We start from the raw sequence: 17,209 nt of genomic DNA, 5'->3' as shown, positions 1-17,209 counted from the left end.
TTTCAGTGGGATTTCTCACTCGACAGCTTTTGTTTGATGAGGTGCACAGACCCAATCAAATGTTTAGCAGGGAGGTAACTGAACCTTGATCCTTGAGTTACAGGTGGTATCTGTCTTCCCTGTAGAGAAATCCAGACATAAGGGAACTTGGATAAGCACAGCTAAACCGAGCTACCTTAAAATGCATAGTAGATTGGACTAAAAGTCTTACTCCTCTAAGGTGCTGCGTGCCTCCACTGAAGTCAATGGAAATTAAGGTACTCAGGGCCTGATCTTGAAAGGTGCTTGAGAGGAAATAATTTCAGGAGTTTTTCCTTGCTGAATTTAGCTGCCTCCTCATCTCCTCCGTTTAGGGTGCATCTTGATTTTAGAGTTTAAATGTTATGACTTACATTTTGTGGTAATTCGGATAGGGCTGAACCTTGCAAGGTGCCAAGTGCCTCTCATTAGCTGCACCCAGTGCTAAGTAGGATTATATGCAAAGACACTTTGCAGGTTCAGGTCCAGAAACACAAAAAGAAATTTAGAGCACAGGTTCTGATGTGGAGATTATATTTGTCTGGATTCATATTCGCTTATAATCTGAGTTAATCTGTGACACTCTCCTTTTAAGAAATTAATTTAAGAAATAAGTGGCTATAATATTCATTTTCAAGGTCAGTTTATGACTTTGTTAAAAAAAATCTCCTACTTTGTTGCTAAAGTTGTTCTTAAAAATATAGATTACATAAATACTACAGAGATTTAGCTAAAACACATTTACTGTCTATATTTAATATCGCTGTTATACTTAAGATTATACTGGAAAAATCTGAAATATTTCTCTTTAAATAGCATGCCCAACAGCTTTAAAATTCTGCTTTTCTACCTTTTAGTTTAAGAAAAAAAAAGTGCAAACAAATGAGATACAAACCTGTGCACTGATGATTTGATAAATATACTACATTTTCTTTATTTTTTGGCAAATCTCCATAGATTATAATCTAAAAAAGAAATAAAACATTACTTCATTATTTACATTCATTATTTCAATTAATAAAGAGACAATGAATAATAAGCAATAGAACTTCTCAGCCAGTTACCACCATTAATTAAAATAACCTCTAAAGAGATCCTATCAGGAACCATCATGTGTACAATCTATTTTCAAACAGTGAGTAATGTCTATACACTGCTCCTGAAATAAGAAAGACATTTGTTAAATTGAGTCTCAATTCTGCGATGGGATCCAGGCAAGCAGATCCTTATGCCGATGCGATTCATAAGTTCATAGCATTTCAGGCAAAAAAAGGACCATTAGCTCATCTAGTCTGACCTCCTAGCTTACACAGAACACACAATTTCACCCAGCTACCCCTACATTGAGCCCAATAACCTGTGCTTGACTAATGCTTATCATCCAGAAAAGCATCCAGTCTTGACTTGAAGACATAGAGAGATGGAGAATCCACCATTTCCCTTGGTAGTGTGTCATAACGTTAAAAATTTGTTCTTAGCGTCTAGTTTGAATTTGTCTGGTTTCAGCTTCCAGCCATTGCTTCTTGTTATGCCTTTTTCTGCCAAACTAAAAAGCATGTTAGTTCCTGGTATTTTCTCCCTATGAAGGTATTTATGCAATCAAATCACCTCTTGATCTTTTTGATAAGCTAAACAGATTTAGATCTTTAAGCTCTTGCGGCAACGCATTTTCTCCAGCCCTCAAATCACATTTGTGGTTCTTTTCTGCACCTTTTTTTCAATATTCTTTTTAAAATGTGGACACAAGATCTGGGCCCAATCACAATTAGCCCTTTCTCCCATAACATTACACGGGGCGCTCATGTTGATTTGTTTGTCCACTGGGACCCGCAGACCTTTTTCAGACCCACTGCTATCCAAGATACAATCCTTCCATCTGTAGGCATGGCCTACTTTCCATATTCCTAGAGGTATAACTTTGCATTTGGCTGCATTAAGACATTTTGTTTGAATAGGCCCAATTTACCAAGTGATCCAGATTGCTCTGTATAAATGCTCTGTCTTCATTATGGTACCACTCCACCAATCTTTGCATCATCTGCTATCAACTCTGATTTATGCTTCCAGATCATTGATGAAATGTTGAATAGCATCAGGCCTGGAACTAATTGCTATGGAAACCCACTAGAAACAACCCCATCAAATGATGATTCCCTAAGGACCGCCTTCTGAGATCTATCAATTAGCTAGATTTTAATCTATTTAATGATCTTGTACAATGCTAACTTTTTAATCAGAACATTGTGTGATACTAAATGAAATGGCTAACAAAAGTCTATTACATTTAAGTAGTTCCCTTTATCAACCAATCTCAGTAATCTCAGCAAAGAATAAAATAAAGTTTGACAAGACCTATTTTCCATAAATCCGTGTCAACTGACACTAATTATACTCCTATTCTCCAATTCTCTATCAATTGAATTGAATTTAAGGCAGGCTCCTGTATCAACTTTTCCATTATTTTGTCTCAGAATAATGTCAGGCTAACTACTGGAATACATTTATCTGGGTCAATCCGCTTGCCCTTCTTGTACATTGGCACAACATTTGCACTCTTCCACTCTCTGGTATTTGCCTGGTACCCCAAGATTTGTTAAAAATTAACATCAATGGGCCAGAGATCTCCTCATCCAGCTCTTTTAGGACTCGAATGCAAGTTATCTGGGCCTGTTGATTTAAAAATGTTTATTCCTAGTATATGTTGTCTAACAGTCACCTTAGTTACTAACTGACTGTAAAGTACTTAATGCTCATATGATATGAGTACATCATCCCACTTCTTTCCAAATACAGAATAGAAATATTTATTGAACATTTCTGCCTTTTCTTCATCAAAATTAACAATTTTACCGTTTCCGTCTAGTGATGGAACTCTTCCATTGCTTGAATATCTTTTGTTCTTAACAAACTTTATAAACACACACACAAACACACACCCAATCCCTTCTTATTGTTGTTATCCTTGCCAGCTATGGATTTTTCCCTGTTATCTTTAGCTTTCCTTATAATTTTTCTGCACTTCATAACTTCTGCTTTATCCTGATCGTTAGATCTTTCCCCATTTTTCCCATTTCTTATATATTGGTTTTTTATATCTAATTGCTGCCTTTAATTTAGCACTGACCCAGGACGGGCTTTTAACCAAAGATGTCCTCCTTATTAATTGTAGCCTTGTGCTTTTTGGCCATTTGATAAACTTCTAAAAGAATCTGCCAATTTTGATTCACACTTTTTGTCTCATTTTTTTCTCCCAAACAATTGATAATTTTCCTCAGTTTTGGGAAAACAGCCCTTTTGAAACACTAAATATGTATTACTAGTTGGGACTAAGGGTTGGACTAGATGACCTCCTGAGGTCCCTTCCAACCCTGATATTCTATGATTCTATGACTGTCCTCTGCCCGTAATGAATATAATCAGGTCATGACCAGCCACCAACTTCCACAATAAAACTGTCTCAAAACATTTTTCTGTGGGTTAGCCTTAGTTCTTGGTTCTTATGAACAGATGTGTCTGTTCACGCCCAGGGAAGTCTGCCACACTTATTTTCACCTTTCCTATTCATAATCCCTGTAATCATTTTTTCCTAAAAACTACGTTACATACATGTTCAGCTCCTCTACTGCTAAAGACAGAGAAAACAGAAAATATTGGACTACTGCTTTAGTGGATTTATTCTCTCTCTCACACGCACACACACTATTTGATTACAATGTCTGCAGAGAATTACATCAGTATATGGCAAAGAGACACTCACGTCAAATTCAGGCCTGATATAAATGGGTGTAACTCCCACTGAGTTAAAATTAGTCCAAGAGTCAGTACTCCAATTTAAATCTGTCTTTGTAATTTGAATTCCAGTCAACAAGGAAAATATCCTGAATGACAGCCCTCCAAAACCTTCATGGAATTTGTCTGAGCATTTTCTTATGTAAGGATTTCACAGATTGTGAGGCCATAAAAGATCACTGTGATCATCTAGTCTGATCTCCTGCATAACCAAAAGCGATAAGACTTCCCTGAATTAAGATTTTATCTAGAGAACATCTTTTAGAATAAATATCCAAACTTGATTTTAAAAGTTGATGGAAAATGCACCACAAATCTCGGTAACCTGTTCCAATGGTCAATTACCTTAACTGATAAAAATCTGCTCCTTATTTCTAGTCCGAATGTGTCTAGCATCAACTTCCAGCCATTGGATCCCATTATATCTTTGTCTGCTACACAGAAAAGTCCATTATGAAATTTTTGTGCCCCACGAATTGTGATCAAGTCACCACCTAACCTTCTCTTGTTAAATTAAACAGTCTATCACTATCTGGTGTGTTTTTCAATTCTTTAATCATTCTTGTGGCTCTTTGAACCTTTTCCAATTTAATCAACATTATTTTTGAATTGTAGACACCAGAACTAGACAGTATTCCAGCAGCAGTCACAGCAGCGTAAATACAAAAAGGGAATAATCTCCACACTCTTATTTGCTATTCTCCTGTTTATACCATTCCAGGATAACATTAGCCCCTTTGGTCACTGCATTACACTAGAATTTTTAAAGTTAATTTTAAATTTTAATGCCATCTGTAGATCTTACACATTGTTCAGGAACAAAGCAACAGTTTAGGGGCCTGATTCTACAACTCATTTACAGAAATGCCACTGAAATCATAAATCATCTAGTTTGTGAAACTAAAAACGTTGTCTTTTTAGTGTGGGAGCATAATGTAGTAAAATCTTATTCCACTGGCAATTTAGCGATAGAAAGGCCAGGGAGGTATCATTTGAGTCATAAAAAATCCACAGAATCATAATTTCAATGGTGTCACCCTCTGCAGAGTGCTGGGGGCACTTGCTGTCCCCGTCTCCCAGCTCCAGATCCTCTGGTTGGTGAAAATTTTAATAATACAATTTAGTTGGAAATGGATCAAGTTGGGTATTACTCAAAAGTCCTTTCTCCCATGAATGCAATGGTACCAAATCCAACAAGCCTAGAATAATTATGTAGCTATATATTTGAGAAGATTTTTTTTAAATAAACTTTTAAAAAATATACTTTAACACTGAGATGGTTTACTTACATAAAATAGACATTGATTTTTAGTCATTCTAGGGAAGTTGGCCTTGACTTGTAAGCCTGAAAACATTTATTCAAATCAAAGTCATCATCAGTGTCGTCTTAGTCTAGGGCACCATTGCTAGACATGTTGTCACACGGATCATCATCCACACTGCATATCAGTGATTGTCTCCGTTATTTCAAGCACCTTCAGAGCAAGAAAAGTCTTCGGAGGCTAATCAAATGCTTTCCAGAAAAAGATAATTTGGTTCTTCCAGCCAACCTTCCAGTAGTGTCATACTCTGAAAGGGTATGCTAAATTTTTTCTTGAACATATATTTACATAATTGTGTAGGTTTGCCATGTTTGGTACCATTGTATTCATGGGAGAAAGGGTTTTTAATAATACCCACTGTGACTGATGACACTGTATTATCAAAATTTCCACCAACACCTAAATGCCCTCTAAGATGCATGGCCGCCCAGCAGTCTATTCAGTGCCACACACATCAGGTGCCCCTTCCCCCACTGCCCTTGCCCTCTGCCTGGGAGCCCCTGGCTAGCTGCTCCAGGGAGCGTTCTGCTTGCTGTTCAGAGCTGGGGGAGCGGCACTGATGTCAGGGAGTCCTCCTCTCCCCGCCCCTGTACCCCATCTCCACGGGGGTAGGGTGGGGGGATGATATGAGAGGGCTCAGGAGTGGGACAGAGCTTGCTGGCAGCTGCTGCTGTGTCTGAACAAGCGGGCTTCAGAGTGGTGAGTGTTGATCTACTGAAAGGGGCAGCATGTCTCTCTCTCTCTCTCTCTCACACACACACACACACACACACACACACACACACACACACACACACACACACACAGTGTGTGTCTGTCTTTCACACTCACCTCCCAACACATACTTGTATTATTGTTGTTGTTACTTCTTGATACTTCATGCAATACTCATATATTCTCTGTAAAATTATTATTTCAAAGTGTGTTATTTTAGTGTTTTGACTGCTCTATGCATTTCATAATTTTTATTTCTCTCTTATACTTAAATTTAATTCTGTGAGTAATGAGTTCTAAAATGCCTAATCTGTCCTCGCTAGAATAATTATCCCCATGGTAACTTTTAAAAAATATATATTATATCTAGGTTTTTTGTTTCTACTGGTGGCGCACACCTGCACATTACCTCGAAATGATGCACATAAAAAAAATTTATTCAATACATAAAGATGGAAAAAATTAGAAGGAACATTGAACAAGACCTGGAGCTAGGAGCCAGGGGAAAATGAAAGGCAGCAAATCTCCACTGGCCATACTACAGAGGGTGACATCATTGAAATTATGATTCTGTAGATTTTTCTGAATCAAATGACACGCTTCCTGGCAAAGATAATGCTTCAGATGAGGAGGGAAAACCCAAGCTAAATCCATCCCTAAGAAACAAACACTTATGCAGAAGGTCACTGAACAGTACCTGCTATTTCACAACATTTAAGTCTTGCAAGAAGAATAAGAAACAAAAACTGTGTATTACCACTAACCTTGTACAACAAAAGAGGGAAAAACCTACAGAAAAATCCAATGGGAAACAAATATTTTAAAAAACAAAGTTTTAGTGCCTCCCTTTCTCTCCGAAAACCCTACACCAATATTGAGATACATGATTGACTTTTGACTAATAAATTAGAAAAATGAATTTAAAAAAACAAACAGTACAGTTTCCCAAGATAGCATCCTATACTATAGCTAGGATTATCCACCACATCCAAGAAGAAATCTGCATTATTTATTTCTTCAGAGTTGGATCTTTCCCTATAATTAATTTTTTTATAATCCCAGTTTGGTAAAGCACCTTTATGTTATTTTTTCTAAATAGTTTTTTTTCAAAGTGAGTACTCCATGTCCGTAAGAGTTTTTCCATATACATGATCAAAGAAAAATTGATTTATTCAAGACACATGTTAAACACAAGATACAGCTATATCCAATAAAAGAGATGCATTGTTTAGCTATATAGATAAAATCAATCTTTTTCTGTTTTGAACTGAAGAGAATATTTCCAGCCTTTTTTTACCTCTTATTTTATAAATGAGAAAGAGAGGATCCAAATACTGTCAAGTCTTGAAGGACAGGATGGCTCAGGTTAACAGGATGTAAAGACTTTCACTTCTAGGTCACCGATTTCAATTTGGCCCATTTCAGTGAGGAGCAAAAGGTTGTTACCATCTGACAGCTGTTTGGTGGCCTTAGGGCTCGTCCAGACTAGGGGAGGAAAATCGATCTTAGATATGCAACTTCAGCTACGTGAATAACGTAGCTGACGTCGAATATCTAAGATCGAATTACTCACCCGTCCAGACGGCGCGGGATCGATGTCCGTGGCTCTCCGTGTCGATTCCGGAACTCCGTTGGGGTTGATGGAGTTCCGGAATCGATATAAGCGTGCTCGGTGATCGATATATCGTGTCTAGATTAGACGAGATATATCGATCCCCGAGCAATCGATTTTAACCCGCCGATACGGCGGGGTAGTCTGGACGTGGGCTTAGTGAACTGAATTTAGACACTCATCCGCTAGGAACTGCACTGAAACTACATCATGTGAGTCCTTATTAACCTTGTTGCCAAGAAGAACCTGACGGAAATTACAGGGCCACTCTCTCACTCTAAGAGGTCTGAGTTGAGGGACACAGCAAGGCACAGTCGAGAAGCTTGCACTGTTGTCACTCCTGTCGTACTACTCCTTTGGATGGATAATTTTTGTTTTCAGTGCTGTGTACCTACAATTTTCATGGGCACTAAACACAGGACTAGTGGAGACTTCAAGGACTCTTTTGAACAGAAATAAAAAATTTATTAAAGTGAATGTTTAAAATGAAATATACACGAGTTAAGAGGGAAGGTACTGTACATCTCGGATCAGGCTTGGGTTATACGGGGTTACAGATATCGTTTGCAAGGATGAAAAGATACATACATATCACATAACTGGCAAAGACCCAGATTGGGGTGCAAGGGTTTTTAAACTGTCAGTGGATAAGTGGGCTTGGGTACGCCACCCATGGAATGAATAAGGAATCCAAGTCAGTATCGGTGTCGCAGATAAGTACATGGGTGAGGTGCATCCCTTGGTCCGTCAAGGAAGGAAGTGGGTTATTTCCCTGGTCGGCAGTCTCGCTTACACTCTTTCCTTAGCAAGTTCAGCTGAAGAGTCTCACAAAGACCTTAAAAGATGGCTCTAGAAAGTACATTTTAAAAATCTCTCTTCAAATCAGTCTAACATGATCCATAGTAGATAGCAAAAAAATGTAATTTCTGACCCTTCGACATTGTGGATTAGCTATGACATATACCTGGTATACAGATAGAAGCAGGAGTTCCTGACTGGGAGTCTTGAAAACGCTGACTAGACCTAATGCTCAGAGATGGATTTTGAAAAATCTACTTGCCCATGATGAGTGTGGGAAGCTTTCATCAGCAAGTGCCTTCAACTTCTAGGCAATCTAGGCCTTCCTACGAACAATAAAGCCTAACATTTATGGTTGCAAAGTGAGATTAGTGTCAACAATGTAGTGCTGTACTCTGAAGTCTGCAGACAGACAGCTCCAGCCTCCTTCCTGCTGCTTATAATTTTGCCAAGATGCAGCAAAGTGAACTGATTAGTCTTGTCAATCCCAACAGCTTGAGGTGGGGAGAGAAGGCATGGGCTGTTGGTAGTTACACTGGAGAATACCTCCCACCCTCAAGTCCATCCTTTCATATCAAACTTTGGCTAGTAAGTTTAGTCCTCTACCTACCAGGTAGAAGTGTTTAAGCCTTACGGATGCATTAGTGGGAGAGACCAGTAGCATAAGTAAGAAGAGTACATTCTTGTGTGAGAGAGATTGAGGCAAGTGGAGAAGGAGAGGGGAAAAAACACTGAAGACAACATAGGAAGAGAAAAATAGCATAGTGAAGCCAGGAAAGGAAAGTAAGTTAAAGGGAAGAGCAATGTAGTGAGCTAAGTTTTTTAACCAGAAATATGATTGACAATATGGAAAGTACAGTAGACAACTGTTTTAGGCTTTAAATTGCAATGATATGACTGTTGGAGCACAGCAAGACACGAGAAGTAATTCTTTTGCTCTACTCCATGCTGATTAGGCCTCAACTGGAGTATTATGTCTAGTTCTGGGCACCACATTTCTGGAAAGATGTGGAGAAATTGGAGAAAGTCCAGAGAAGAGCAACAAAAATTAAAAAAGGTCTAGAAAACATGACCTATGAGGGAAGATTGAAAAAAATTGCATTTGTTCAGTCTGGAGAAGAGAAGACTGGGAGGGAACATGATAAAGAGTTTTCAAGTACATAAAAGGTTGTTACAAGCATGAGGGAGAAAAATTGTTCTTAACCTCTAAGGACTGGACAAGAAACAATGGGCTTAAATTGCAGCAAGGGAGGTTTAGATTGGATATTAGGAAAAACTTCCTAACTTTCAGGGTGATTAACCACTGGAATAAATTGTCTAGGGAGATGTAGAATCTCCACCATTGGAGATTTTTAAGAGCAGGTTAGACAAACACCTGTCAGGAATGGTCTACATAATACTTAGTCCTGCCATGAGTGCAGGAGATTGGACTAGATGACCTCTCAAGGTCCTTTCCAGTCCTACAAATCTATTTTTCACCCTGACATTTATGCAAGTGTATCGATTAGTCAGTTTTGGTTATTTCAAAGCCCTCCTTGTAGTCTATGCAATATGACTTGCGGCCTACAGTCTAGCTCATCGATTTTTAAAACACCAGTTTGGTCATAGTCAAACCACCAGTTCATTCAGATCACAGACGGAGGCTGCTAACTAATTAATGAGAGGGAAAGACAGTAACAGAAAATGTGGAAATAGCAGAAGTGCTAAATGCATATTTTGTTTCAGTTTTCACTAAAAAGGTTAGTAGTGATCAACATCTAACACGGTGAACACCTGTGAAAATGAGGCAGGATCTGAGGCTAAAATAGGGTACACAACAAGTTAAAAATGACTTATATAACTTAGATGCCTTCAAGTCACCAGGGCCTGATGAAATATATCCTAGAATACTCAAGGAGCTGGCTGAGGAGATATCTGAGCGATTAGCGATTATGTTTGAAAACTCATGGAAGATGGGAGAGATTCCAGAAGACTGGAAAAGGGAAAATATAGTGCCAATCTATAAAAAGAGTAAGAACAGTTCAGAGAATTACAGACCAGTCATTTTAACTTCAGAACCTGGAAAGATAATGGAGCAACCAACCAACCAATCAATTTGGAAACACTTAAAAGATAATAAGGTGATAAGTAACAGTCAGCATGGATTTGTCAAGAACAAATCATGTCAAACCAAATCTAATACTTTTCTTTGACAGGGTAACAAACCTTGTGGTTAGAGGGGAAGTGGTAGATGTGGTATATCTTGACTTTTGTAAGGCTTTTGATACTGTCCTGCATGACCTCCTCAAACAAACTATCAAATTACAGCTTAGATGGATCTACTATAAGGTGGGAGCATAACTAGTTGGAAAACCATTCCCAAACAGTGGTTATTAGTGGTTCACAGTCAAGCTGGCATATCAAATGGGGTCCTGCAGGGATGAGTCCTGGGTCTGGTTCTGTTCAATATCTTCATCAGTGATTTAGATAATGGCATAGAGAAGTGGTCTCCAAACTTTTTATGCACATGATCACTTTTTGAACATAAGATCAACTACCCTGCTCCTTCCCTGAGGCCTGGCCCTGCTCACTCCATTCCTTCCTCCCTCCCCTCCATCGCTTGCTCTCCCCTACCCTCACTCACTTTCACTGGGTTGGGGCCGAGGGGTTTGGAATGTGGGAGGGGGCTCTGGGCTGAGCCTGGGGCAGAGGGTTGGGGTGCAAGCTCTGGGAGGGAGTTTGGGTGCAGGGGTCATATGGTCACACTGCACGTAATCTCATATAATCCACTGGACATTCTGTGAATTTTACTTTTTATTAGTGTCTTTTGTGGTTTGTAGGTCCAAAATCCTTCAGGGATTGTCACAAATCAGTGTAACATTCTCAACTGTGGGGTGTGCATTGGCTGAGCCTGGGTGCAGGAATGACGGGTGTAAGCTCTGGGTGGGAGTTTGGGTGCAGGAGGGGGACTCCAGGCTGGGGCAGAGTGTTGGGGTGCAGGAGAGTGTGAGGGGTGTGAGCTCTGGGAGGTAGTTTGGTGAAGGAGGTGGCTCGGGGTGGTGCAGGGGATTGGGGTGCAGGCTCTGGGAGGGAGTTAGGTGCAGGAGAAGATTCTGACCTGGGGCAGAGGGTTGGTGTGTGGGGGGGGGTGGGGGTTTGGGGTGCAGGCTGCGGCCAGGAGGTGCTTACCACAAGTGGCCTCAGCTGGCGGTAAAGCCAGGTTCAGGCAGGCTACCTGCTGTGGCCCCTCACCGCTCCCAGAAGCAGCTGGCTGCTGACACGTGTCTGTGGCCCCTGGGAGGGAATCGGCCAATGGAAGCTGCGGGGATAGTCCTGGGGGCGGGGCAGCACATGGAGACCCGCTGCCCCCCCACACACACCCAGGCCGCAGAGATGTGCCAGGAGCCAGCTGCTTCCAGGAGCGGCGTGGAGCCATGGCAGGCAGGCAGCCTACCTGAGCCCAGCTTCACCACTGGACTTTTAGCAGCCTGGAGATCGTGATCGACTGGCAGAGGCTCCAGGATCAACCAGTTGATTGTGATCGATGGATTGGTGACCACTGGCATAGAGAGTATACTCATAAAATTTGTGAACAATACCCATGCTGGGGAGGGTTGCAAGTCCTTTGGAGGATAGGATTAAAATTCAAAATCATCTGGACAAACTGGAGAAATATAGTCTGAAATAAACAGGATGGAATTCAGTAAGAACAAATGCAAAGTATTCCATTTAAGAAGGAACAATCAGATGCACATACACAAAATGGGAAATGACTGCCTAGGACAAAGTACTGGAGAAAGGGATCTGGGGAATATAGTGGATCACAAGCAAAATACAAGTCAACAGTATAACGCTGTTGCAAAAAAAGTAAATATCATTCTGGAATGTATCAACAGACATGTTGTAAGGAAGACACAAAGTAATTCTTCCACTCTATTCCACACTCAATTGGAGTATTGTGTCCAGTCTTTGGCACCACATTTCAGGAAAAATGTGGACAAACTGGAGAAAGTCTGGAGAACAACAAAAATGATTAAAGATATAGAAAACATGACCTATGAGGTAAGACTGAAAAAATTGGGTTTGTTTAGTGTGGAGAAGACTGAAGGGGGACATGATAACAGTTTTCTAGTACATAAATGATGATTGTGCACAAGGAGGAAGAAAAATTGTACTTAACCTCTGAGAACAGGACAAGAAGCAGTGGGCTTAAACTGCAGCAAGGGAGGTTTAGGTTTGGACATTAGGAAAAACTTTCTGTCAGGTTAGTTAAGCACTGGAACAAATTGCCTAGGGAGGCTGTGTAATCTCTGGCATTGGAAGTATTTAAGAACAGGTTAGACAAACAGCTGTCAGGAAAGTTCTAATTATTACTTAGTTCTGCCTTGAGTGCAGGGGGTTGGACTAGATGACCTACTGTGGTCCCTTTCAGTCCTACACTTCTATGATTAACAGAATATGTGAGATCATTTCATTTAGACAAATATTTAAATACTACTAATAAAAAAGCTTTGCACATAGGAAACCCTATATATACACTAAAGAAAATAAAACAGGTCTCAGTTATATTCGAGGTACAAAGGCTCAGAGGAGAGATCTATCATAATAGGCATATCTACATTAGTAGAAGGGCCCTGGAGGTCAGTCCCAACAGGTTAACCGGCTGCAGTGTCAGTTGCAGAAATTCTTCCCCAATGTAAAAGGAAACTGGATAAGAACATAAAGCTGGTCATACTGGGTCAGACCAACAGTCCATTTAGCCCAGTATCCTCTTTTACGACAGTGGCCCATGCCAGATGCAGAGGGAGTAAACAGAACAGGGCAATTTATCAAGTGATCCATACCTGTCATCCAACCCCTGCTTCTAGCAGTCAGAGTTAAGACACCCAAAGCTTGAGGCAGCATCCCTGATCATCTTAGCTAATGGCCACTGACATACCTATCCCCTCCATGAACTTATCTAATTATTTTTTGAACCAGATTATACTTTTGCCCTTCACAATTACCCTTGGCAAGGAGTTCCACAGGTTGACTGTGTGTTTGTGAAGTACTTCCTTTTGTTTTAAACCTATTGCCTGTTAATTTCATGGGGTGACTCCTGGTTCTTGTGTAATGTGAAGTGGTAAATAACACTTCCCTATTCCCTTTCTCCACACCATTCATGATTTTATAGACCTCTATTATATATATAATATTCCCTCTTGATCACTTCTGTTCTAAGCTGTACAGTCCCAGTCTTTTCAGTTTCTCCTCATATGGAAGCTGTTCCATACCCCTAATCATTTATGTTGTCCTTTTCAGTACTTTTTAAAAATTCAAATATATATTTTTTGAGATGGGGTGACCAGAACTGCATGCAGTATTTAAGATGTGGGCATATCATGGATTTATACAGTGGCATTATAATATCTTTGTCTTATTATCTCTCTCTTTCCTAATGGTTCCTAACATTCTGTTAGCCTTTCGGATGGCAGCTGCACATTAAAATACACAATAAGTAACAGTCTTCTCCTCTTTGACACTATTCCAGCACCAAGCTAAGTGTTTTGCACCATGCTCCTTTTACAGAAGGATAGGATGGACTGTGTAATCCGAAAGTTACATAAGGTTTCAAGTACACTGGGAATGGCAATTAGAGAGGAAGAGAAATTGGAAGTATAAAAATACTAGCACGGCTACTAGTCCCTCCTGTCCATAGGTGAAAAAGAAATTGGAAACAGCCAAGGGTTAAAGAGGTCACAGAAACACACACCAGCATTTCTTCTCCAAACAACCACAGGATCCTATTGTTTTCAACCTTCCACTACCCACAACTCCCAGCTTTGTGTTGTCATCTCCTCCTTTTCCTGTGTTACTAATTTAAGATTGTGAGGTCTCTGGCAACAGGACTCCTTTGTTATCTGTTTAACGAAGTGGCACTGAAATATAACAATAAGGAGGACTAGGCTAAAGAGAGTGAGAAAACAGTGTCAGTAGTGAGCTGAAGAAAAAGGTAATAAACCAGATAGAAAAAGCCAGCTGTCCATGCAAGTTAATATCTGGTTATTCACTCTTCCTGCACAGTGCTGTCTGATCTCCCTTTTGTGTATTTATAAAGGTTATTATGTTTCTATAAAGAGATACTTGTACCAATCCAATTTCCACTGAAGTTCCTGGAAATGTTCCTATTTGCTTCACTGGAATGTGGATCAGGTCCTTTTAAACGATCAGATCTAGTAAAGGGTAAAGATTTAACTAGGGCTGTCAACTAATCGCAGTTAATGCATACAATTAATGCAAAACAAATTAACTAGATTACAAAAATAGTCATGATTAATCACAGTTTTAATCGCACTGTTAAGCAATAATAAAATACCAATTTAAAATTATTATAAATATTTTCAATACATAAAATACATTTTCAAATATATTGATTTAAATTACGACAGAATTCAGTGTACTGTGATCACTTTATATTATTTTTACTGCAAATATTTGCACTGTAGAAAGAGATAAACAAAATAAATAGTATTTTTCAATTCACTGAGATTGCAATTTTTTTTTTTAAATCTCGCGAATGTGACTTTTTAAAAAAGGCATTAGCCTAGATTCATCTCAAAAAAGTACATTAGTTTTGTACAATAACAGCCCAAATAACTACAGCTTATCATGATACTGTAGTTTTTGGCTGTGAGCTATTTGGGGCAGAGCCCAGCTCATTTTAATACAACACCTACCACAAAGAGACTCCAATAGAGTAAGTTTGGGGGCATTACTTCATTTGTTTCTTTCTTTCTTTCAAAATGGAAATTGATTAGCATGGAGATATTTTTGTAGCAGTGTGCCCTGGAGTCTCACCCACAAACCACCAAACGAACTGTAAGGTATACATTCAGAAACCAACATACACTGTGTGTGTACTGAGGTCCTGTGACGTTACTGCTCGTATAAAAGGATTTACTGGAGGAAACAAATAACTACCATTCTGATGTCAGTTTTATTTACTATTAAATCACAACAGCTTCTGTATAATTATGTTTGAAGTTGTTCAAATTTTTACTTAAACAAAAAAAAAATCCTGTTTTTTTTGGCTCCCTTCTGTCTTTCCTACTTACTCAGTTGATGAGAATAGCAGCCCATACTGGGCATCTCAGCAGTAGTAGTTCAGATCACAGAGCTTCTCCTTCATTTGACTGTAATGGGGCTTAAGAGAGAATGCTATTGCAGGCATTGGAACATGGAACTCGCTCTCTCTCAAGTACTTATATGGCCCCCAATACCACAGGATCTGAACATCTCACAATCTTTTCAAGTATTTATCCTCACAATACCCCTGTGAGGAAGGGAAGTATTATTATCCCCATTCTCCCTCTCACATGGGTAACTGAGGAATGGAGAAACTGAATGACCTGTTACACAGGACATCTGTGGTAGATGAGAGATTTTAACTCAGGTCTTCCAGTCCACAGGCTAATGCACCTACTACTTCAAGAGCAACAAAATATTCTCTCTTCTCTCCCTTCCCACCCCAAGTATTGTTCAAACCCCCATCTGACAGGAGAGATGAAAGAAGAAGGAAGGAAAGAATCCTTTAATTTTTTAGTCCATTAATTTGAGGAGAACTAGGTAAGTTCATAGAGGATAGACCCATCAATGGCTATTAGTCAGGATGGACAGGGATGGTGTCCCTAGCCTCTGTTTGCCAGAATCTGGGAATGGGTGACAGGGGATATATCATTTAATGACTACCTATTCTATTCAATCCCTCTGAAGCACCTGGCATTGGCCACTATCAGACGACAGGATACTGGGCTAGATGGACCTTTAGTCTGACCCAGTATGACTGTTCTTATTTTCTTATGAAAAGGCAACTCTAAACTTCTTGGCTTTAAATAATATTCTTTTCCTGAAAAAAATCCTTTACATTCACATATATTTTTATACAACCACTTAATAAGATATGAAGTATAGCAATACGGTGGGCAAAGAGACTTCATGGTCACAATGTGCAAATTCCTGGCTTGAAAGCCTCATCAGACAATGAGGTCACAATTTACATCCAATCTAGATTACTAGCGCAGGTAATTCACTCAGAAATAGAGTGCACTTGTGTGTTCTGTTTGCCTTCAGGGGAGGAAACTGTTGCCAAACCCCAGAGACTGAACTTCACAGCAACCTTGTAGAGAGCCTTATGCATAATTTAAGATGTCTGAGAAATCCTTTACTTGGCTGTATTGAGAGGCAGAGGATTTAATAAAAAGATATTTTGATTTATTTCCTCTGTCTAGAAATGATATTTAGAGCTATCAATTTATTATTTTGTTTACTCTGATTATGTCATTTGATGTATAGTACTAAACTTCCGTACCTCAACTGTTTGCCCTGACTTTTATTCTTACACCCTAATCCTGCAAACATTTACATACCTCAGTATTCACTCAGAAGTCAATGAGATTACTCCCGAGCATAAAATTAGGCACCTGTTGAAGTTTTTGTTGGACTAAAATATAAAGACTTGCTCCAATAGTTTCTCCACCTGAATTAAACAGGAACATCTGACATTGTCATGAATGTGTCTTGAGTTTGAATTGCAAAGGATCTGATCTAGTCTTGCCAGCAGGTGCTATTCCTAGCTAAAAGGAATCACTGACATTTTAAAAGGAAATAGGATTATTTTAGTCAGCCAAAGAAAACATACAAAAATAATTGTAATAAAATAGTATTATAAATGGCATGAAAAATGTAGTTTTGGAGTCTTTCATTCTGCTCATATTTCTCTGACTATGTATATTTTTAGTATTTGACCCTAAAAATATAAACTTTCAAATATTCAGGCCTTAAACTATAGTAGTCTACCCATCTAGAATTTAAAAACTTCTATTAAAATGGGTCTAAAGATATTTCCACAGCAGATAACCCGTTGGAAGGGGAAAATGTAAAGTGAAAAAAGGCTCATTATCTTCATCTTACTGAAAAAACCAAGAGGCAGGTGATAACA

At 39.3% G+C, this 17,209-nt stretch overlaps 1 protein-coding gene across 2 annotated transcripts in view; it reads right to left on the bottom strand.

Annotated features, from left to right (window-relative positions):
* The window catches only part of AGPAT5 (1-acylglycerol-3-phosphate O-acyltransferase 5), a 115,384-nt gene that overhangs the window by 82,305 nt on the left and 15,870 nt on the right, over positions 1 to 17,209 (bottom strand). Inside the window, exon 2 of one of the 2 annotated variants that reach the window (XM_030555573.1) lies at positions 914 to 983. The exons of the other annotated variant lie outside the window; for it this stretch is intronic. Within the exon in view, the coding sequence (XP_030411433.1) occupies positions 914 to 983 (70 nt within the window). The remainder of the gene's footprint in view (positions 1 to 913; positions 984 to 17,209) is intronic. 2 annotated transcript variants of the gene reach the window in all.

Source organism: Gopherus evgoodei, chromosome 3 (genome assembly GCF_007399415.2).
Source record: "Gopherus evgoodei ecotype Sinaloan lineage chromosome 3, rGopEvg1_v1.p, whole genome shotgun sequence".
Taxonomy (NCBI): domain Eukaryota; kingdom Metazoa; phylum Chordata; order Testudines; family Testudinidae; genus Gopherus; species Gopherus evgoodei.
This window is presented reverse-complemented; position numbering and strand designations above follow the sequence as displayed.